At 41.3% G+C, this 23,804-nt stretch overlaps 2 protein-coding genes across 13 annotated transcripts in view; both read right to left on the bottom strand.

The window, feature by feature from the left end:
- NOSTRIN (nitric oxide synthase trafficking) overlaps positions 1-3,967 on the bottom strand; it is a 78,546-nt gene extending 74,579 nt beyond the window's left edge. For 3 of the 11 annotated variants that reach the window (XM_063790545.1, XM_063790546.1, XM_054679102.2), the window contains exons 1-3: positions 3,848-3,943; positions 3,368-3,437; positions 2,437-2,577 (exon numbers count right to left, since the gene is read on the bottom strand). The gene's annotated coding sequence lies outside the window, so the exon portion shown is untranslated. Of the gene's footprint in view, positions 1-2,436; positions 2,625-3,367; positions 3,438-3,847 lie in introns of all 11 variants that reach the window. The other 8 variants (XM_009443641.5, XM_054679100.2, XM_054679099.2 and 5 more) reach the window with 6 other exon arrangements.
- An 11,398-nt stretch (positions 3,968-15,365) lies between these two features.
- Positions 15,366-23,804, bottom strand: part of CERS6 (ceramide synthase 6) — a 324,715-nt gene continuing 316,276 nt past the window's right edge. For both annotated transcript variants that reach the window (XM_001154789.7, XM_016949972.4), the window contains one exon: positions 15,366-20,988. In XM_001154789.7, coding sequence (XP_001154789.1) covers positions 20,836-20,988 — 153 coding nt within the window. In that variant the 3' untranslated portion in view covers positions 15,366-20,835. The remainder of the gene's footprint in view (positions 20,989-23,804) is intronic.

Raw genomic sequence — 23,804 nt, 5'->3', positions numbered from 1 at the left:
AAATCACAGAAGTGATGCTGTGATCTTATTGCATTCATTCACGTGATTCATTTCATTTGCCCCATTACTGATGGTGTTCACCTGATTAGGATGGTGTCTGCCAGGCTGCTTCGCTGTAGAGTCACTACTTTAACCTTTGAAGTTAGTAAATATTTTGTGGCAACGTACACCTTGAAACTAGGCAAACATCTTTCTCCTCATCACATTTTCAGTTTATTATATATTAATTTTATCATATGAACTCATAGTTTCCCATTTTATTCAATGCATTATAATTTATTACTAGTATTATCTTTATGGCAAAGTTGCCATAGCATTTTATTATTGCTACAAAAGACAATCAATCATATTTTCCATGAAATATACTCACTGAATGATGGTTCAACACACGAGGCAAAGAGGGATGTCTTTGGAGAAAGCACTTAAAGTAGAACATTAGCAAATTTTACTGCTTGACTAAAACAAGAATGAGCTAACTCGATCTGGCTGGGGGCCTGTTAGGACTGTTCCTTCTCACTGTGGCCTGACTAAAAACCAGCGGCATTAAGAAAGCATCATATTTCCCACGGCCTGTGGGTGCCCCAGTGAGGTGGTTCTGCTCTCATAAGCTCTTTTATGAGACCAGTTTTTCCAAGTACTGGTTCAGAAAATACGCTCAGAGCTGGCAGAATGGTTCAGAAAGCTTCTTGAAGGCCCTTTGTTTCTTGGTCTGACTTTCAGTTTGTACCAGCTACTTTAAGCAGTTTCAGCTTCCCAAGGTTACTAGCAACTTCTACTTTTCCTAATATATTTGATTTTCCATGGCATTGGTTGTGATAGTAGTAGCCTCCCAATTAACTGCACCTCCGCTTCATACCCTCTTTTTGAATCTGGGCTGGGCTCATGACTTGTTTAATCAATAGGAGGCACACTCCAGCTGATACGGTTTGGATCTCTGTCCCCACCCAAATCTCACCTTGAATTGTAACAATCTCCACATGTTGTGGGAGGGACCCAGTGGGAGGTAATTGAGTTATTGGGGCAGGTGCTTCTTGTGCTGTTCTCATGACAGTGAATAAGTCTCATGAGATCTGATGGTTCTATAAAGGGGAGTTCCCCTATACAAGCCCTCTTGCCTGCAGCCACGTAAGATATGCCTTTTGCCTTCGGCCATGGTTATGAGGTCTCCCCATCCATGTGGAACTGTGAGCCTATTAAACCTCTTTCCTTTATACATTACCCAGTCTCGGGTATGTCTTCCTTAGCAGCGTGAGAACAAACTAATACACCAGCTTATTAATTTTAAGGCACAAAATATCCCAGATTTTAGTTGGTTCTATGTCCTCATAACATTTTCCCATCATTCTTTAAGTACTACTTTGCTTTCTGGCCCAAAAAGATGTTCCACACCCAGCCTTTGCTTTCCCTGCCCACCTCTTGGTTCAGCTACTTCTTCAAGGAGCCCTGGTTCCTTTAGTGGAGAAAGGGTTTAGGATGGATTTAGAAACCAAGACCTGGGGCGCTAGGTGTGCTCAGGAGGAGCTACTGAGGAGGCATTGACTCTAGGCTCTGAGGTGGACAGTTATGAAATATCTATCATCTATCTATCTATCTATCTTTTTATCTGTGTGTGTGTATACGCACACATACTCACAGGTAAATGCATATACACACTTACATCTGTGTTCATTTTGATATCTACCTATTAAAAACCATACATGGATACTTACAATTTTAATCCGATACTACTAAGTTCATTCGGTTTTCTCCTCCTCCATATTTACACTTCCCTTTTCCAGCAGTGAGAAACTGGCTCCCCTTATTGTTAATATATTTACGCCTTTGATCAATCCTCCCCTATGTAACCCATCTCCCACTGCTTCCACTCTGACTTTCCGTGCTCTGGCTTCTCATGCCAGGCTGCCCCTCTGCAGGGATGGCCTCATCACCCTGCTTGGGCTTTGATTCTTCATGCTTCCTCCTCCAACTCCTCACTCCCACCTTGTGTGGATTCCTCTTCACCCCCACCTTGGGCTACGATTCTGCCAGCTGCACTGTCCTCCTGGGCAGACATCTCCATGCCCAATTTGGCCCCCATCATTCCACTCTGGGCCACAGTGATTCCCTCACCTAGCAGAGATATCTGCTCTGCTCTGTCCTATTTGAGGTTTAGGGACTGAACAGTTCAGGAAGAGAAGGGAAAGGAATGGAAAAAGAAAAAGGAAGAGGAAAAAGTCATCAATATCATCATCTTTTTTTTTTTTTTGAGGTAGGATCTTACTCTGTCACTCTGGCTGGAGTGCAAGTGGCACCATCATAGCTCACTGCAGCCTTGAACTCCTGGGCTCAAGCATTTCTCCTGCCTTGGCCTCCCAATGTGCTTGAATTACAGGTATAAACCACCAAGCCTGGCTGTCGTCATTATTATTTACATCATTTTTTTTTCTTATCACTTACCTTTCTTATCACTATTTTCTTTGCTGATTTATCTTCTTCCTCTCATCCCCCAAACATGGGTATTTCTCAAGGTTCTGCTTTGGCAGGCAGTGCAGAACAGATCAAAGCTTGAACTAAGTTCTTTGCATCACCACTTTCTGGCTGTAAGACCAAGGACAAAGTTTTTACCCTCTTGTGCTTCAGTTTATCTGAAAAAAATAAAAAAAAATGAAAATCACAACAGCCTCCAGTTTCAGTCTTCTACTTCCAATTTTTGTTAGACATGTCCACATGAAAGGACTCTCATCAGCTTAAATTCAAACTGTAAAAATCAACCCATTTTTCCTTTCCAAAACTGAGGCATCTTCTCACAGCTCCTCTTTCTGTAAATACATATTCATTCTACAGGAATTTATTGGGCACCTGCTGTGTAGTGGACACTGTGGCTGATAAGGATCAGCTATAAAAGGTAAGGCCTTTGCCCTCAAGATGCTTCCATTGAGTCCAGCGGGGAAGGCCGTGTGATAAGTGTTCTGATGGAGTTAAACGGTTGTACCTTTTCTTCTCAAGGAAGAGCACCAAATTCCCAAAGGCTAAGGCTTTCTGGGAAGACTAACTTCTAACACAAATTAGTCTTCAAGGCCAAGTAAGAGTTAGCGACATGAAGAAGAGGAGGAAAGAGGTCTCTGTGGCAGTGTAAGCAGCATGGCCAGAGTCCTGGAGCTGTCACAGGCATGGCATATTCTGAGACAGTGCCCATGGGGAGGGATGAGGATGGAGTGGAAGGTCAAGGTCAGGCCACTAAGGAGGAGAACAGGTGGTAGGGAGTGGGGTGGAGGCTGCCTCACTGCTTCACGCTATGCCCTTTGTCTCAAATGCCTTTCCTCTTTCCACTTGACTCATTCAAATACTATTCATTCTTCCTAGCTTTCTGCTTGAAACCTTTTCTTACCTGATCCCAGAAGCAGCTGTTACGAGCAGCGAATCCTTATGGGTCCGCAGCGAACTCAATTCTTAGCTCCCTAGAAGAAAGAATTTGGGGCCGGGTGTGGTGGCTCACGCCTGTAATCCCAGAACTTTGGAAGGTTGAGGCAGGTGGATCACTTGAGGTCAGGCATTCGAGACCAGCCTGAACAACATGGTGAAACCCCGTCTCTACTAAAAATACAAAAAATTAGCCAGGTGTGATGGCGGGCGCCTGTAGTCCCAGCTACTCTGGAGGAGGGGGGAGGCAGGGAAGAATTTGACCGAGGAAAAATAAGGCAGACTGAGAGACTGAGGCAAGTTTTAGAGCAAGAGTGAAAGTTTACTAAAAGGTTTTAGGGCAGGAACGAAAGGAAGTAAAGTACACTTCGAGGAGGGCCAAGCTGGCCACTTGAGGGATCAAGTGGCTGGCTTGACCTTTGCCTTAGGGTTTTATATATTGGCATACCTCTGGGATCTTGCATCGCTTTTCTCCTGATTCTTCCCTTCTGGTGGGCTGTCTGCATGCCCAGTGCCCTACCAGTGCTTGGGAAGGGCTGCATGCGCAGTGTGTTTACGGGAGTTATACGCATGCTCACTTGAGACGTTCTTCTATTACCAATCTAACGATCCTAGAGGAAGGTCATATACCAGTTAAACTCCCCCATTTTGCCTCATAGTGCGCATGCTTGAGCCCACTTACCTAACACCTGAGATCTTATTGGGACGCTGCTGATAACCAGTTTCAGGTTTTTTCTATCTGTCGGGAGATTGCCTTTCCCTCGTGCTGGCTGTGACTAATTATTGTTTTAGAGAAATAATGATTGTAACAGTGTAACAACCACCTGACCATCACTTGATGGTCGTCTGACATTCCTGGTTGGGCGTGCAGCCCTCTCCTGGCCTGCTGATGTCTGCCTGACTACTATAACACAACCTCTCTCTCCTCTGAACTTTTCTGGCAATTACTATTCTCACAACATATTTGATATAACGATGATACCAATGTCTTATATCTATAGATTTTATTTTTATTTTTAAAAGCCTTTTGCTGGCCGTGTGCAGTGGCTTATGCCTGTAATCCTAGCACTTTGGGAGGCCGAGGCAGGTGCATCACTTGAGGCCAGGAGTTCAAGACCAGCCTGGCCAATATGGTGAAACCCCATCTCTACTAAAAATACAAAAAAATTAGCTGGGTGTGGTGGCATGCACCTGTAATTCCAGCTACTCAGGAGGCTGAGGCACGAGAATCACTTGAACCTGGGAGGCAGAGGTTGCAGTGAGCTGAGATCCCGTGCCACTGCACTCCAGCCTGGGCAACAGAGTGAGACTCTGTCTTAAAAAAAAAAAAAATTCTTTAGAGCTAATAACTTCTGCCTGTGGCCTGCCTCCCTAACTGTATTGAGACCCCCTTCAATGTAGCAGCTTTGCCCCTGACTTCCTCATACTCCTCACAAAGCCTAACGTAATGTCTCGAACGATTGGTGCTCAATACATTTATTGACTTAATGTTGATGTGCATTTTACTGCTTTCATTAGTGTTCTGGCTCTGTGGGTAAACAATTTGGTACATGTAGCATAGTGTAAACTACTGGTTAGCATAGTGCAAACTATTTTATAACTCCTCAGAAATGACTTGTAAGTGATACAACTAAGAAATGGCAGCACTAGAAGTGTAGTACATCAGGGCTCAGTTCTATGTACCATCTAGTACCCTCAGCTGAGAGAAAAACAATACTCATTGCTCTTAAAAACTCTAGGGACCCTTTTGAACTCATCTTTGGTGACATAGCTCCAATTAGTCTGAAATCTAACATAGGATTGCTTGATGGCTTGCCAGACAGTAACTAGCACTCTGGGTCAGGAACTTTAGCCAGAGCCAAGAGTTCAGTCCTGATGAATCAAATTAACAGCTATGACTCAAAAAGAGGAGGGCTGGTAACTGCTCTTTTATTTCCTATAACTCAAGTTACAGAAAATAAACTCGCTTTGTAGCATTTCATCCCTCACCTACTACCCACCCCTGGGACTATTTCCCTATGAGTCTTTCAGCCCATTCTTAAAACCCAGATCCCTAAAAAACTAGTGTTACTACCTAGATCGCTTCCATTCTTCAGTCTGCAACGTATTGAATGACTGAACTGCTTGTACTGGTTCTATTTGAACCTGTGTTCTGGGTTATGTTTGCCCTTGCAAGTTCCCAGGGTTAGATTGAGGAAGGAGATGTGCCCTTTGTGAATTAGACTGATACAGTGAACTTGAAAAATTGAGTTCAGTTATTGATGTATTTGATTTATTGGGGGTCTTCCCCAAGAAAAGCTTCCAATATAGTTGAAAGGACTATACAATATGACTCCAAAAAGAGGGAAGATAGAGATGAAAACTACAGGAGGAAAAACTAGATCTGTAAGAAAAATTAACGGAGGTAGATTAAAAAAAAAAGCCAATGGAGAATTTGAAATGCAGTAGAAATCTTGGCAGCCCACATCTTCAGAAACAAATGCAAACACTGGAATCTGTGTAATGAACCAGAAAGAGTACGTGTAAGTTTTGGAATCACTCCGGTCTGGGGTCAAATCTTTACTGTGCTGGGGAGTGTTTGCCAACTGGCTCATCATAAATGAATAAATAAATAAATAAGAAAGCCCTAATTTGCAGCTTTTGTTGCTAATTATACAGTTACTAAATACACGGTCTAGGAAAGTAATGTCCCTGAACACAGATTTGTGAAGAAATGCACAACAGCACATACAAATACACACTTGTATCCCTCATACAAATACAATAGATGTAAATAACTTCAAGAGCATAGATAGTTGAATATAGGGAAATCATTAAAGTTGATGTTTTTGGGTATTTATTACCTGTAAATATGTATTTTTTTGAGGCAAGTTCTCGCTCTGTGCCCAAGCTGGAGTGCAGTGGTGTAATCACACCTCACTGCAGCCTTGACCTCCCAGGCTCAAGCAATCCTCCCATCTCAGCCTCCCAAGTAACTAGGACTACAGGTGTGTGCCACCATGACTGGCTAATTTTTTTTTTTTTTTTTTTTTTGATAGAGACAGGGTTTCACCATGTTGTACAGGCTAGTCTCCAACCCCTGGGCTTAAGCAATCCTTCTGCCTCGGCCTCCCAAAGTGCTGGGATTACAGGTGAGAGCCACTGTGCCTGGTCTTATTACCTATATTTTAAAATATAATTTTAATTTGTAAGTTTATTTAATTTTTTTAAATGGCTGTTTAATGATCAGCTTGCAAAATTTCAGAAAATATAACAATCAGCCCATGCAAGCTGGTATGAGCTGCTTCCAACACACCACTGATGAATGATGATACACTTGATCCTTATGATTGCTGGATTCCATATTTGTGAATTCACCTACTCTCTAAAATTTATTTGCAAACCAAGAATCAATACTCAAAGCATGTGATGGTTAATTTTATGTGTCAATTTAACTGGGCTACAGGGTGCTTAGGTTACAGGGTGCTTAGGCTACAGGGTGCTTAGGTTACATACAGGGTGCTTTAGTTAAGCTATATTCTTGGTGTATCTGTGAAGATGTCTTTGAATGAGATTAACATTTGAATCTGTAGGCTGAGTAAAGTAGATTGTCCTTCCCAGTGTGAGTGGGCCTCATTTAATTCTTAAAGGCTTGAATTGAACAAGAAAGTCTGAGAAAGGAAGAATTTGGTCTCTCTCTGCTTGACTGTCTTTGAGCTGGGACATTGGTCTTCTCCTGCCCTTAGAACCAAACTGGGACTGGAATGTACACCAACAGCTCTCCTACCTCTCAGGTCTTTGGACTTAGACTGGAACTGTACCATCAACTCTCCTGGGTTTACAGTTTGTAACCGAAGATCTTGGGACTTCTCAGCCTCCATCATCTTGGTGTGAACCAATCCCTATAATAAATCTCTCTCTCCTTCCCTCCCTTTCTATCCTTCTCTCTGCACACACACACACACACACACACACACACACACGTATTTTATTGGTTCTGTTACTGTCGGCAAATCTGTACAGGCCTGCAGCACCCTCAATTCTTGCCTTCTCAGAAGAAAGAATTTGACTGCGGGGGCATAAGGCAGAATGAAAGACCAAGGCAAGTTTTTTAGAGCAGGAGTGAAGTTTATTTAAAAGTTTTAGCGCAAGAATGAAAGTTACTTGGAAGATGGCCAAGCGGGCAACTTGAGAGATCAAGTGCCTGGTCTGACCTTTGACTTGGGGTTTTGTATGTTGGCATACTTCCGAGGTCTTGCATCCCTTCTCCCGATTCTTCCCTTGAGGTGGGCTGTCTGCATGCGTAGTGCCTGCTAGCACTTGGGTGGGGCTGCACTTGCAGTGTGTTTATTGGTGTTGTATGCATGCTCACTTGAGGCCTTCTTCCCTTACCAGTTGAATGCTCCTAGAAGGACATTTAACAGTTAAACTTCACAATTTTGCCTCTTAATAAGCATGCTTGAGCCCACTCACCCAACTCCTGAGATCTTATTGGGAAGCTGCTGATAACCAGTTTCAGGTTTTTTTCTATCTGTTGGGAGACTGCCTTTCCTTGACACCATGTTGACCAATTATTATTTTAGAGAAACAGTGTAACAACCGCCTGACTATCACCTGATAGTCGCCTGACATTCCTGGTTCAGGGGTGGCCCTCTTCTGCCCTGCTCATGCCTGACTAGCTACATACTGTAACAGTTCTGCTTCTCTGGAGAACCCTGATGAATACATGCAGCTTTTATAGTCATCTATGGTGAAAATTTTGAGTCACTCGATGCACACATTCTCAGCTGCGGCTGAACAAGGCGCCATTCTGCCTTCTTCATTCAACTCATGCTGTAAACAAATAATTTCCTTTTTGTAGTCTGTCTAGTGACACAACTTTTGCATCTTTGTGCTTTTTTTTTGGTGATTTTGCTGTTTAAAATGGCGCCCACGTGTAGTGCTAAAGTGCTGTCTAGGTTGCTTAATTGTAAGAAAGCTGTGATATGCCTTATGGAGAAAATGAAACCACCTTTGCAAAATAACAGTGAGAAAATTACAACAGTGAAAGAAATCTGATCTAACTAACCCTCATCTTGCTTTTAACCTCCAAACTGCCCTAAATCATTCCTTGGGCTTGGGACAAGCTAACCTTGGGAACATTTAGTTTATAGTTTAAATAATAGCCATTCCCCAAAACTAAACCACCCTTTGTAAAGCTAATGAAAGACCACCAGGTTAGGAGAATGAGAGGAGCCTAAATTCTGCTAAGGTGTAGACATAAAGGATTATAAACCATTATTCTTCAGTAACCTCCAGAAGATTTGCAACTTCCCCAATTACTCTTGCAGATAACATCTGTCTTATAGAGCCTAAGATTGGCCTTTTGTGATGTCTTTTCAGGTTTTTGCATTTCTGATGACCAATGTCTCCACCTGAACCTGCCTGTGGCCCCATCCAGGTGGTGTCCCTACCCAGAAGTGAATTGAGCACTCACAAGGACCATTTTCCACACCTCTATGATTGCATCACAAACCCATCAGCAGCACCCATTCTCTGGCCCACCAGATTATTCTTGAAAAAACCCTAGCCTCTGAATTTTCAGGAAGACTGATTTGCATAATAATACTCCAGTCTTCCATTCAGCCAGCTCTGTGTGAATTAAACTCTTTCTCAATTGCAATTCCTTTATCTTGATAAATCAGCTGTATCTGGGCAGCTGGCAAGGAGAACCCACTGGGCAGTTACAAAAATGCATGTGTTGATAAGCTTCATTCAGGAATGAGTTATAGTGCAGTTGGCTATGAGTTCAATGGTAATTAACTAATAATACAGATTAAATAGGAAGTCTTTAAACAAATACACATAAAGCAAGGTTATGTATTAATCAGTTGATGAAATGTGACCAGAGGGTCCTGGAAACCTAACCCTGTATTTCTCCTAGGAGTAATGATCCAGCATTGGCTAATTCAGCGCTTCCAGTGACTTTTTGGAACATAACTATCATGAATAACAAGAATAAAATGTATCTACATTTCAGGGGATAAGTGGCTTGACTGAGGCAGTTTTGCACCCAGCATTATGCCTGACACACAGTAGGAAAACAAGGTTGATTCTCTTCTCTATCTCACCTCCCTGGGTAGTGGTGTCATGCTAACCTAGGCAGGGTCACAACTAGCTGTTGTGAAATCTACAAACAGTGAGTATTGTCATTTTTGGCTTCTCTCCTCCTCCAGAGAGGTGCTTTGGAAATTGTTCTCATCCATCAATTCACAGTCCACTAGGTGCCTTTGAACTACATACAAAAAGGTGTTAACAAAACAATGGAAAAGAACTGCCTTTAGTCAGGAAGTTTGCCTTCCTACCTAAGGATCTCCTCTGGCTGATGATTGCCAGTTTCTCATATTTTTTTCAAGTTGCTTTCCTTGAAGTGACCTGGAGGCATTTCCTGTCCCAGATCTCAGCATACTTACAGCAAAACCTTCCACCTCTCATTCTCCATCAGGACTTTGACTTTCTTGCTTGAGGGTTAAATCTTCAGTAATATGTAATCCTTTATATCCTCCCATGGCCATGTGCCCATCTTCCTGCCTTGTCGTGCAATGCAGACACTACTGACACACTAGGAGTTTAAGAAGGCTTTTTCCAGTTATAAATACAAATTTGTATTTGTTCCATTGTTTAGCTCATGTCCTTTCTCTTATTAAAGATGACAACCAATAAGATTATGCTACTCCCTTCTCAAATCCCTGAAATGTTTCCCACTACCTCTTTGCCTAAAACTTGCCCTCCTTACCACGGGAATAGGATATGGGCCCTATATGATCTGTCCCTTGCTAACTTTTCAGTCTTATGGCCTGCGCCTTCCTTTTGTTCATTATGCTTCATCCACACTGGCCTTCTTGTTATTCCTTGAATTTAGAAGCATAGTCCCACCTTGCGGCCTTTGTCTTTCAGGTTCCCACTGCCTCTGTCTGGATTGCTCCTATGCAAGATTCCCCCACTGGCTGCTCCTGTCAGTAAGGTCTTAGCTCAGATCACCTGTCCATAAGGTGCCTTTAACCACCCAATCTGAAGAGCCCTGGCAATCACCATGAAATCACCTTATTTCTTCATTACTTTTGTCCTTTTGAGATGGGATTGTTCCCTTGACATTGACCCCCTTTTTGGGCAGGAACTGGCGTGGCCTGTTTCACTCAGCCTGCTGAATGCTAGAACTAGCTGGTTGCTCCTCTCTGGCAAAAACAGGCTTTGTGTGGGCCCTGCAGTGGCATCCGAGTCCCTGTCCTCTTGGCACCCTGGTTCTTGTCCGGCATCCAGGAAGAATCAGGTCATATAAATGGATTGAAGGGTGGTGTATGCGCAGAGGATTTTATTGGTCGATAAAAGTGGCTCTCAGTGGGATGGGGAGTTGGAAAGGGTATGGTGCAGAAAGAAGGTGATCTTTCCTTGAAGCTGCACCATCTGAAGTTAGTCGCATCTATCTGTAGTCTCCAACACTCTTGTTGCTGCTTCTCTGCTTACCACTCAGCCACCTGTATCCCCGACACTCAGCAGCTTGTATCCCCAACGCTCAGCTGCTTGTGTTGCTCTGCCAGCTGAGTCCTATTATGGGCACAGGATAAGGGCATGGCAGGCGAAAAAACAACATTTGGGCGGAAAAATTGGGTCAGCTGTTTTTACTTAGGGCCGAGGTTCCAGGCTTAAGGGTGGAGTTTAGTGGGGAGCTCAGCCGTGCCATATCACTTTGTCACTATGTGAAATTGCCTTGTTTTAAGGGCTGAATTGTGTCTTCCTCCAAATTCTTGTTGAAACCTTAACCTCTATTGCCTCAGGAGGTGACAATATTTGAATGTAGGGCTTTTAAAGAGGTGATTAAGGTAAAATGAGGTCATATGGCTGGGCCCCAATCCAGTATGACTGGATTCCTCAGAAGAAGAGATTAGGATACAGACATACACAGAGGAAAGACAAAGTAAGGAGCCATCTGTAAGCCAGGAAGAGAGGCCTCAGGAGACATCAATCCTGACAGCACCTTGATCTTGGACTTCTAGCCTCCAGAACTGTGAGAAGATACACTTTGTTCTTGAATTTATTTTCTCATGGTTCTGAGCCACCCAGTCTGTGGTATTTTGTAATGGCAGCCCTAGCAAGCTAATATTCCTTGTTTATTTTTTAAAATAGACTTTATTATTTTAGAGCAGTTTTAGGTTCACTGCAAAATTGAGAGGAAGGTATAGAAATTTCCCATAACCCTCGTGCCCCCACACTTGCATAGCCTCCCCCATTATCAACATCACCCACTAGCGGTACATTTGTTATAATTGATGATCCTCCATTGACACATAATTATCATCCAGAGTCCACAGTTTACATGAGGGTTCACTCTTGGTGGTGTACATTTTATGGGTTTGGACAAATGTATAATGACATGTATCCACTATGAAAGTATCATTTATAGTAGTTTCCTGGCCCTAAATATCTATTCTGTTTATTCATCCCTCTCTCGCCTGCAACCCTTGGCCACCACTGATCTTTTCACTGTCTCCACAGTTTTGTCTTTTCCAGAATGTCATATAGTTGGAATCATATAGTACATAACCTTTTCAGATTGGCTGTTTCACTAAGTAACATGTATTTAAGTTTCCCCATATATTTTCTGTGGCTTGATAGCTCATTTCTTTTTGGCACTGAATAATATCCCATTATCTGGATGTACCACAGTTTGCTTATCCATTCACCTACCGAAGGACATCTTGGTTGCTTCCATGTTTTGGCAACTATGAATAAAGCTGCTATGTATGTATAAATTTCATCCATGTATGGGTTTTTGTGCAGACATAAATTTTCAACTCCTTCAGGTAAACTCCAAGGAGTATGATTGCTGGATCACATGGGAAGAGTATGTTTAATTTTTCAAGAAACTGCCAAACTGTCTTCCAAAGTGTGTGAACCATTTGCATTTCCACCAGCAATCAACAGAGTTCCCCTACATGCTTGTCAACATTTGGTGTTGTTAGTGTTCTGGAATTTGGCCACTCTGTGACATTTGTAGTGGTATCCCATTGATGTTTTAATTTGCATTTCCCTGATGATATATGATGTGCAGCTCCTTGTTTATTTGTTTTTTGCTTCCCTTTATTGTAAGTTCCATAGAAGTAGGAACTTATCTGTCTTATTTATCATTCTGTCCTTAGTGTCTACAATAATTCCTGGCACCTAGTGGGCTCTCTATAAGTATTTTTGAGTGATTGAATTACACAGCCAGGAAACTGAGCCTTTGCTGTTTATTTTTCGCTCTGCAGATATTTTCTATTATTCAGTAAGTTAAAAAAAAAAATAAACTTCTTACCTGAAGATATGCTTCAAAACTTAGTCATGAATGCTGGAGCATAGACCTTCTTGCCTTGTTTCACAACTGTTTCATTCATTCTCTAGTTCTTCATGTCCTCTCTCTTCAGTTCCTCTTAGCTTGTTTCTAGCCACTTCTCTAGTCTCAGTCCTGCATCTCCCTCCCGTGATGCCTGGACTTGGGATGCTGGTGTCAAATCCCCTTATCCAAGCCTGCCATAAAGCCCCTCAGCTTCTGTGCCTGAGGCACCAGTGAGAGAAGCAGAACCCACACAGGGAAATCCTGAGTTCAGAAAGAGTTGGAGACAAAGTACTGTCTCCTGCTTGTTTCCTAATAGATGGAATGTTAATTGCTAACAGCTCCCATCTTACTAGTTCTCTCGTAACTGGGTTCATTTGTTTCTTCGACAAACATTTCTTGTGTCCTATTACATGCCAGACTCTATGGGAGGCTCTAGGAATACTGGTTTTATGCTGCTTATTTGGTTTGCTCTCCCGCATCTATTGTCTGCTGTGCACCATGGGAGGCTGAACCCTGTAGCCTACGTCCCCCAGGCTCTGCACTGTCAGCTTTCTGCTGAGTCCAGCCAATGCGTGGTATAACAAGGCAGGAAGAGAGAGACATTGGGGTATTTTCTTTCCATCCAGGTTTGTAGCCCCCAAAGAGTGGCCTCTCTTCCATACTAGCCCCTCTCACTGGCCTCTGGTTACAACCCAGGGGTGGTAAAGGCTTCCCATACTTGTTAGCCTCTGGGTGCCTCACTCTCCCTTGTTTGATGTAATCCAGTCCATGCCTCTGTAAAGTCATCCTTTTATTAAAGTTTCTTCAACTTAACCATCTGACAGTGACTGTTTCCCACCTGGACCTTGGCTAAGGCAGGCTTTATATAATTTTTAAATTTCAGGCTGGGTGCAGTAGCTCATGCCTGTAATCCCAGCACATCAAGGCCAAGGTGAGAGGATTGCTTGAGGTCAGGAGTTTGAGATCAGCCTGGGCAACATAGCAAGACTTCACCACTATGAAAAATTTAAAAAATTAACTGGGTTTGGTGGCGTGTGCCTGTAGTCCCAGCGACTTGGGAGGCTGAGGTGGGGGGGATTGCTTGTGCCCAGGAGTTTGTGGCTGTAGCAAGCTATGATCGCAACACTGCACTCCAGCCTGGGCAACTGAGAGAAACCCTGTCCTTAATTTTTTTTTTAATTAAAAAATTTAGAAATTTAATGTTTAGGAATAATATAACTTTTGTTTCTTCGTGCTCCAGCACTTTGAGAATAATTAAGGGTGTGGGTCCCAGGATCCAGTTACTGTGCTAATTGGTTCTGAGGGACCACCCAGCATCCCAGTAGTTCTTGGTACACAGCTCTCCCCCTTTGTTGTCCTATCATCTCTCAATGTTGTTAGCATTGTTGCCACTGTTCCCACTGAAGCAAGTGCACGGCTGGTGGAAACAGAATTGGGAGGCAGGAATAACAGATGCTTAGGTTGGATATGGCAGCCCCAGTAGTAAGCAATGGGGCCTAGAGAAAAGGGAGTTGCACTTTGGCTACTTAGGAGAGATACTGCTATAGTTTGAACGTCCTCTCCAAAACTCAAGTTTTAAGGTAGGACCTTGTCCTTATGCATGAATTAATGCTTTTATTTCAGGAGTGATGAAAGGATGAGTTTGGCCCAGTTTCCTCTGTCTAGCATGCTTGCTCTCCCATGTGGCACCTTCTGCCATGTGATGACCTTCACCAGTTTCCAACACCATGCTCTTGGACTTCCCAGCCTCCAGAACCATGAGCCCAATAAACTTCCGTTCTTTATAAATTACCCAGTGTGTGGTATTCTGTTACAGCAGCAGAAAGCAGACTAAGACAGATGCTTATAGCATTAGATTATGCTATGTTTATAGAACTGAAGAATTCATGGATTCCAAAAAAGTATATTTTTTCATAGTCTGTATTTTTGTGTCTCAGAGGAATGTTGGTGGTTTAACTTATTAGAATAACTCATGCTTGAAATCAGCATGAGTTATTCTATTGTTGGGGTGGTTATAATGTTTATAAGATTTTAATAGGGTATCTGCTTTATTTTTTATAATACTTGTGATAGTGGTGGGGTGTCTGGTTGAATTTCAGTGCTATTTTTATGGCTTTTGAGTACTAGATGACCTAAGCTTAGAGCAAAAGAGCAGATTGAGAGACGGTATTTCACAGGAAAGACAGAGAAAGATGGAGAGAAGTTCTAACAAAGTGAGGTACAAACCAAGAGAAGATGATGTGGGCCAAACTCCGATGAGGGGTGCATACACAGAGAAGGGAAGTTTTGTGTTGTGCTTTGGGTGTTTATACTAGGTGCCTCTTTTAAAATTTTTTTAAAAATAAGCATAACCTGATATATTTCAGATGATCTCTATAAACCATTTTTTTCCAGAATAAAGTGCTACATAAAATTTAGCATTGAGGTTTTAATCTTAATTTTCAAAGAGATACTACAGTCTATCCAAGTTAATGTAACATTACTTTCTCAATGATCACAGTGATACTGGGAGTTGACGAGGCTTGTAACAATCTACTGGGATGATGTGAGCCTTTATTAACCTCATCAGGTGAGATGTGATGTTTTACCCACACGAGCTGGTTAGCATTTACAGTAAAGGGCACTTACACTGCACTCTTAATACTTATCTTTATTATGAAAGTGTTTCCAAAGTAAAATGATCCTCATAATAATGATTGCTTCCAGAGATCAAGAATGAATAATTATATTTTCATATAAAAATCAGCAAAACACAATAACAATACATAAAATAATTCTAATTGGCTAACAGTATTTCATTCCATTTCTGACAGAGATGCTCAAGCACTGAATTGTCTTAAGAAAACAAGTAAGGTTTTGTCACCTATCCTATTTCTCACTGCAAGTTGAAAAAAATCAAATCCAAACACCACCACCCCTTCTATGACAACAAACGGCTGTGGAGGTAAATGACTATGTGGGCAAAGAGTTGATGAATATCATGAGCTTAGGGGCTTTATGAAACTTTGGGAAATCAAACTCAGAGGTTGTTTTCCATTCTTAAAGTAATGAAGCTCTAAGTTAAAGTTTCAGAATCATCACATAACTGTTCCTATTCCATAACTCATTTCTTTTTTTTTGCAGGTAATCTTATTTTCTTAAGGGTAGTTTCATGATGACAGTTTCAAAAAATTACTGTGGATAAAGAAAAAATTGTCTCAATGAAATAGAATTTTTCACTGAACACAGAAACCATCTCAATAGTTGCTGCTCCCTGGTTTCCAGGCCATGCAACAGACATCAAACTAGGAAGCCAAACTTTCATGGACCTGTGTTAAGAAAAACACACATATATGGGCATACTACTTTTTTTTTTTTTTTTTTCAGAAAAACGGAATTAGGCAGAGAAGGAAGTGTGGGTGTACAACTGATCCACAAGCTATTGGGAAATCAATAGCTAAAAAATGTCAACACCCTGGCTTCCTTTTATCAGGAACTCCAGGAGGCTGAAAGGAATGTGAGTGCATGAGATAAGCAAGACAGATCTTAACGGTCCCCTCACATCCCTTTCTGGGCCATCTCCAGAATGCCTAGTTTTGTGGAGACACCATGTACTATCTGGCTGCAGAGACTTTCTTAGGCCCCGTGTTAGACCCCATGGGGTCTTAGCATGTGGCCATGTGGTAATGCATTCCTTTCAAAGGCTTTGGGTTGAACTCAAGTTGGAAACACCTGGAAAAGACCAAGCTTCTCCTTTGGGTGTCTGCGGATCCTATTAAAAATATTCATGATGCTTTATGTTCTCCAATTTTCTCCATGAAAACAAGCATCAGATACACTACCTCTAAGTATTTATTGGAGGGGTTCCAACAGCCTCGTGGACAGGCCTTCTCAGCAGCTACTGAGTGCCCCCTAGGGGTGGGGAGGGGCCAGTGCACACAGAGGCAAACCACAGAGCCCTTTTGTGGCCTATTATGAAGAACTAAAATGTGGCCAGTGAACCAGTCAGTGCTCATCACTACGGGGTACTTTGAGAATGGCACAATTTCATTTTACCAAAAGAAACCTTCACTGGCTCTGGGGACTGCAATATCTTCATTTTAAAATATTTTGCTGCGTTTTCTTCAAGGGCGGCTTGTGACAACTGAACTGCTAATTATTCCTTCCATGGACAGCATGGTAGTGGCAAGTGCAGTAACTGGGCTCATTGCATTTTCTCTTTCCATACAAGTTACTGCAACTGCCATGTGATCACTTTTCCAGCAGGCTGACTTCGATTTGATTTTTTTCTTATTTAAATGTTAGAAACATCTCAGGGCTATTATTATTTATCTACAAAGCAGAAATCAGCCAAAGACAATGGAAAAAAGTAAGCTAATCAGAACCTGAAGACCTGAAATACCACATGAAATGTAAACATTTAACTTTTTATTTCCAAAGGATTTCTTGAAGCCTCTCTGGAGATAATGACATCACCACACATACTGATAAACAATCTTTTAATACCTTTGGAATTACTCTTTATAATTTTTATACTTCAAATTAAGAAAACCGCCCAATGTTCAGGCAACTTTGGCATTAACATTTCCAAGAAAGGGACAAAAACAACTATTAATGCAACATCATGAAGAGATTGGGGACAATTGTGGGTGTCTATAAAGCTCTCTTTGAAAAGCTCTTTAAAGCGAACTCAGGTAAACGGAAATGAAATCTGACTTTTTACTTAGACCAAATAACAATGAGGTTTGAATAGAAAATGGAAGATTCAGGCCCTTTCTACCTAAGATGAAGGCATTTAGTTTGCTCAAATTCAAACTCCACCAAATACTCTGAATGGAAAGTTTGGCAACAGAACTGGACATGTGGAGGTTCACCAACCATTTTGATCAAAGGTGATCTGATTTTATCTCACTTCTTGCCTAACCTTTCTGGCTTGTTTACCTTGACTAGATGCCTGTGGCATTATATAATGATGCAGCCCAGCAGAAGTAGGATGCTAATAAACCCTGGGGTAAAGCAGCAATCATTTGCATTTTTACCACATATACTTGAATAATCCAAAATACTGAGAGTTGCTTCCCTATGCTCAACATCCATAGGACCAAATTTGGAAAGGTGAACTGTAGTTGGCTTATTTGCTGGCCTTAGGTGCTCTTATGACCTGTGCTTAGCCATATTTAGCTCACTGGCTAAGAGGCTGAAAAGATTCTACCACCTTCAGGTGTGTGGGGAACATGAACAGGAGGCTGACAAACAAGGAGGGAAGTTTCTGTTGTACCTGGTGAGTGGGTTTTATGAAAAGAATATGGGTAGGGATGAGTCAGTGATATTTTGGTTTTATCACTTTTTGGAGAAACATACATATATATACATAAATAGAACACACGTTTTTATATCATTTATTGACCTGAGGCCAAATTCTACTCGATTTTCTACTTTCCCCCTACTAAGAGATCCAGAAAAGCTATTAACATTAGAGAATAAAGTATTACTTCTTCTGGAATCCTTTCTACATACCCCTTTGTACTCTGGGAAGGTTTGAATGTGACCAGGAAGGAGGCGATATCAACACAGGCTAAGTTAATTAACGAAAAACAGCACTCTGACTAACCTATAGTTGAATTTACAAAATACACTTCAAAGCTATGGCCTGGTACAGGGGGAGGATGGGATACTGCACATATTTTTCTCTCTCAGCCTTATCAGGCTACCACGGGAAAGCTATAGACAGAGATATATTATTCTTCACCATAAAAAGCCTGCAAACCCCATTTTAATTAGCCCCAAAGAACTGTGCCCTAAAATGTAAAATGAAATAAAAATCTCTGGATAACACAGAGGACTGTGTGAAGTGAATGCCATCAGTTAGAGAGACCCCAAGTGTTCCCAGTTCTCCTTCTAAGTAACTTCTGGGGGGAAAAATGATTGCTTAGATTTGCCTTTGCTAATGACAGACCCCATTTACTACGTTTTATGCAATTCTTCTAAACCTTTAATTTACAAGCTGACCTCCTTGAAATTATTCTTCTGTGCTCAAGTGTCATATGATCTAAACCTGAACACATGGATCTCTAAAGTTAATTTTAGCCATTGAGAGGACTTGCCCCAGACACTAAAGCAAGCTAAATATGTTCATATTTTAATTAAGAAACTTTTACCTTCTCAAAATTTTCAGCTGTAATATGCTATTACCTTATACATATACTTGCATTTTAGCAGATGTTCTGAAGACTAACAAGTCCTTTTATGATTGTTCTTACAAACTCAACCATCCACAAATTACACTCCCAGACATATGCCTGTTTTGTGAAATAAAATAACAAAGCTCTAAAGGCAGAATTATTTGCATCGTTTTCTCAATAAACAAGCAGATGTATTTCTAAGCCTCTTCAGTTATTACTAAGGACCATAACAGAAACACATTATTTTGTAAATAAGTAGGGAAAGATATAATATTACAGTAAGAATTTTTTGGTTGGGAGCATTCTTTTAACTATTAACTCACAGATCGCAAATTGTGGGCAAAAAGCTTTAATTTTTTTCAAAGAATTGAATTAAATGTGAATGGTTCTGAGCAGGATACGCACTCTCTGGTGTTTCTGCACACTTGTTAGCATTTCTGCTGTTGTCTTCACAGCCCTGATTCACACATTTATATTATGGCATTTTTGTTTGGGGTTCGTTCTAAGTGACGGCCTTCTTGATTTATGAAGGGTTTTATAGTCCCTTTTTCCTCTTACTAAAAGTTAGAAGAAGAGATAAAATCTTTGGCCGACATATGGTTTTCTTATCTGTACATAAATAACACTGCTGTGTAGGAGACATATGGAAACTTATTCTTCAGTAATTTTCCTCATTGTTGATATTGCCATTGTCCAATAGAATTTTTCATTTTTCCAGAAACAGCCCCATTTGAAAAAAATTCCTGGAAACCAAAGAAGCATTGTAGTGTAATGCTGCTCAGTGTTTAGTAACAGGAAAGTCATCTGGATTACGTTTAAGGAGAAAAGCAAAGGGTAAAATAGTCTTTCTCCCATTGGCTTTATTTTGCTCAGCAAAATAAAAACATCAACATCAAGTACTAGATAGGGCTTTTTCTTGAAAGCTGGTTGCATTAAAGTGCTCTGCACTGCACAGGTAATCTTTATCAACTCTTGAAAGATTTTTTTGTCCCCAAATATAGTTAACTTCTTTCTTTTATAACATAAGACTGCACTAATTATAGGGTAGTGGCAAAACCTGGCTGAAATCAGTTGCTCTCTTTATGTTATTCCCAGAACACAGGACAAATTCCCATTCTTAACAGTGATTTCCTTGTTTATAACTATGAGCTTCAGTGAATATCCTCCTTCAAAATCAGAGCACTGACCTCATCACAGAGAAAAACAAACAAACAAACAAATACACTCTGCAACCTACAAGGTTAACCCTCAACTAGCTCACACCCATTGAAGAAATCTTGGCTGTGTGCACAAGAAATGAAATCTATTTCAAAGCAATTTAATACAAAACCATTCAAAAAAGTTCTCCAATAACCATCTTCTTTAATTTGAACTGCTAATTGAACATGAAGAGTGAAAATTAAACACCTAGTTCGTCCGGTTTAAATGGTCACTAAGACTGTATAGGCAATTTCAAAATGGGCACTGTAACTAAAAGAAAGCAAACCTATTTAGAGCTGAACGAGAATCTTGCACTGGGTTTTGCTTGCTCTAAGTGACAAAGTAAGCTGATGCTCATAGCACATTGGACTACAGCAAGAGAAAGGGGGAGAAGCAGATGGAGCATCTCCTTCACTGTCATGAGCCCAGTGAGTAAAAGGAGTGAGGAAACCCTCTTTTGTCCACAGATTTACAAATACAAAAAAATAAATAATACTCTAAGACAGTACAAATGCAAATACTGTTCCCTTGTGTCAATTACATACAGCATGCCTACAAAGAGAGAATGGTAATTCTTCTTCATTCACAGACAGGACACATGGCAGTGCACTATTCAAAATGCTTTGATAATCTTAATTTTTGTTTCTGGTGCTGAGATATTATGAAAGGAACTGCATTTGCAACTTATTAAATACTTCCAGGAACAAATAGTTCACTTTGCTTGGGACTTGTAGTTTTGAGTAATTAATCATCCATGGAGCAGGAGCCAGTCAGGAGATACCCGTTGGTACCACTGGTCCCATTGGTGGTTGTCGCAGTGTGGGGATTCTTCCCCGGAGGTTCTGAGTCCTCCTCATCTGAGCTAGACTCAATATCACTTCGATCATCCTTGGACACCTGTGGAGTAGAAGCAGGTGAGTATAACCAGCACCTAAGAAATCATCAAGGTATGGCATGCTAGAAGCACATGCAGTCATACACAAGGGGAAACAGATCCCAATGTTAAAAAACTGAAGAGGATGAGAACACTGCCATAGCAATAAGTTCCCCTTCATTGGAGAGATAAAATGTAGGCGACAAAGTCATTTATGAAGGAATGTAAGTATCATGGAGGGCTAGACTTCTTGACTTCTTTAAGGTATCTTTCCATATTGAGAACATACTAGACCATGAATCCCACTTTTAATCAAAAAGTAGCATACTGTGTCACTGGAATGGCGTCATAGGAATTTGGTACAAATGGATCAATTTACTCATTGATGATCACATTCTCCTTGAGAATAATTTAAAATCAGCTCTCAATTAACCATAGCAATGGAGATAGTCACTAACTCAGAACACTGAAAAAAAAATTTTCTATTTGGCTTTTTCATGCATTGTTTTATGATTACATTTCTATTTTTTGTATGCTATAATTAATTAGGAATTTTGTTCTATATGTCACACAACAAATGACAGCAGGAGGCATTTTTTTTTTCTTTTCTTTCTTTTTTTTTTTTTTTTTGAGTCAGAGTCTTGCTCTGTTGCCCAGGCTGGAGTGCACTGGTGCGATCCAACTCACTGCAGCCTCCGCCTCCTGGGTTCAGGCAATTCTCCTGCCTTAGCCTCCCGAGTAGCTAGGATTACAGGCATGAGCCACCATGCCCAGCTAATTTTTGTATTTTTAGTAGAGACAGGGTTTCACTATGTTGGCCAGGCTGGTCTGGAACTCCTGACCTCAGGTGATCCACCTGCCTTGACCTCCCAAAGTGTTGGGATTACAGGTGTGAGACACCGTGCCTGGCCAGGAGGCATCTTAAGAACCTGCTGGGCGGGGTGAAGCTTGAAATATTTCCTGAGGAAAATCCACTGACCAGATCATCAAGAACTGGCTCCCAGCCAGGCGAGGTGGCTCATGCCTATAATCCTAGCACTTTGGGAGCCTGAGGTGGGTGGATCACCTGAGGTCAGGAGTTCAAGGCCAGACTGACCAACATGGAGGAGCCCAGTCTCAACTTAAAAAAAAAAAAAAAAATTAGCCGGGTGTGGTGGCGCATGTCTGTAATCTCAGCTACTCTGGAGGCTGAGGCAGGAGAATTGCTTGAGCCCAGGAAGTGGAGGTTGCGGTGAGCCGAGATCGCGCCATTGCACTCCAGCCTGAGCAATGAGTGAAACTGTCTTAAAAAAACAAAACAAAACAAAACAAAACAAAAAAAACTGGCTCCCATCCTGCCAAGTCTCCTCAATCCTCCATTCAATCTCACTAAGTCACATGGAGGTCAAAATAAGGTGAGAAGATGTAAATCTATACATTACCATAAACGATGAGAAAAATCCTACTATTTAGCAAGGAAGTAGTTTTTGCGGGAAATTAAGAAAATACTGCTTTTAAGATAAAAATAGTTTGAACCTCCTATTCTGTAAGTCTAAATTATGGTAAGCATTTTTACCCAGAAGGCCTTAAGATTCTTGAGTAACTCATCACTGCTTACTTATATTTTTCAGTGGTGTGACAAAAGAGACCTGGTGGCCTCCCTTCATAGGAATTTTCCCAATCTGGTCCTCCTGTGATTCTCTAGGGGGTGGGCTGGGGAGGTGGCAAAGTCTCCTGGGAGGTATGGCAGAATTAACTGGCGCTTTCCCACGTCACATCCTGTCTATGCTACCACTACACTCTAACATGAGAATCCTGGACTCCCTCCACCCCTCCCAACTTGAGAAACTACAGTTCCTGTGGGAGAACGTCCTCTCTCTCAGGTGGGTGGGGTCAGGAGAACGTGAAAGCTGAGAACTACTGCTTTATGCCAACCAGTGGTGATGAAGTAAATATCATAAAAGTGAACCTCACTCCAATACCCTTTGAGATGGGACTGAACTCACACAGGCCATCTCCAAAAAGATTTAAATACTAAGACTCCAAAATGGCTAAAGATAATTGAACTTAAACATTGTGAGTCACAAAGCCAGCATTATAGTAAAGTTCCACTATGTTGATAAGTCCATTAGTCATAAATAGAAAACTCCAGTTTTACAAAGTGATTAATTTACATTTGCATGCTCAGTCAGATTTTTTAAATTGCACTTAGAAAAATCTATACTTACGTTACCTTCAAAGAAAGGACAATTTAGAATATCTCAAAATAGCCCAGAGGAAAATAACTCATGGTCAAGATGAATCTTACTATCCCAGGTGAGAGCCGCAAGGGCAGCTAAGATATTCTGAAGCCTGAGATCTAGAATAAAATTAATCATCATCTCTCTTCATAAAGTAGAAGGAATAAGTTGAAGAGCAGGCAACAAGTCTGGTAGAAATAGCAATGCAATTAAGGACACAAGTAATCTAAGCAGCATTCTTGCATATTTAGTTATTGTTATCATATTGACAGTTTTGTGCATGTTGATTAAATTTGTATCCAAATGAGGACAAGGAGATTTTAAAATAGAAATACATGTTCATTACAAAGAGTGAGAGGTCACAGAGAAAAATGAACTTTAGCTTCTGAACAATTAATTGATCAAAATAATTAGGATTCCTACTAGAGCTGGTGCTGAGAAGTGGCTTCATAGTACATGACTAGATGCCCCGACTTCCCCTGCAGAACAGGCCAGCTCTGTTGACCTTGATGAGTCAGAGTGGTCAGGTGCTGCCATATGACCCCAGGCAGGTCAGGCCCACAGCTGATGCTCAGGCCTCCATTCTGCAATGTGTTGATCCTCTCCCCCTCCAACTAGTT

This window comes from Pan troglodytes, chromosome 13 (assembly GCF_028858775.2).
Source record: "Pan troglodytes isolate AG18354 chromosome 13, NHGRI_mPanTro3-v2.0_pri, whole genome shotgun sequence".
NCBI lineage: Eukaryota > Metazoa > Chordata > Mammalia > Primates > Hominidae > Pan > Pan troglodytes.
This window is presented reverse-complemented; position numbering and strand designations above follow the sequence as displayed.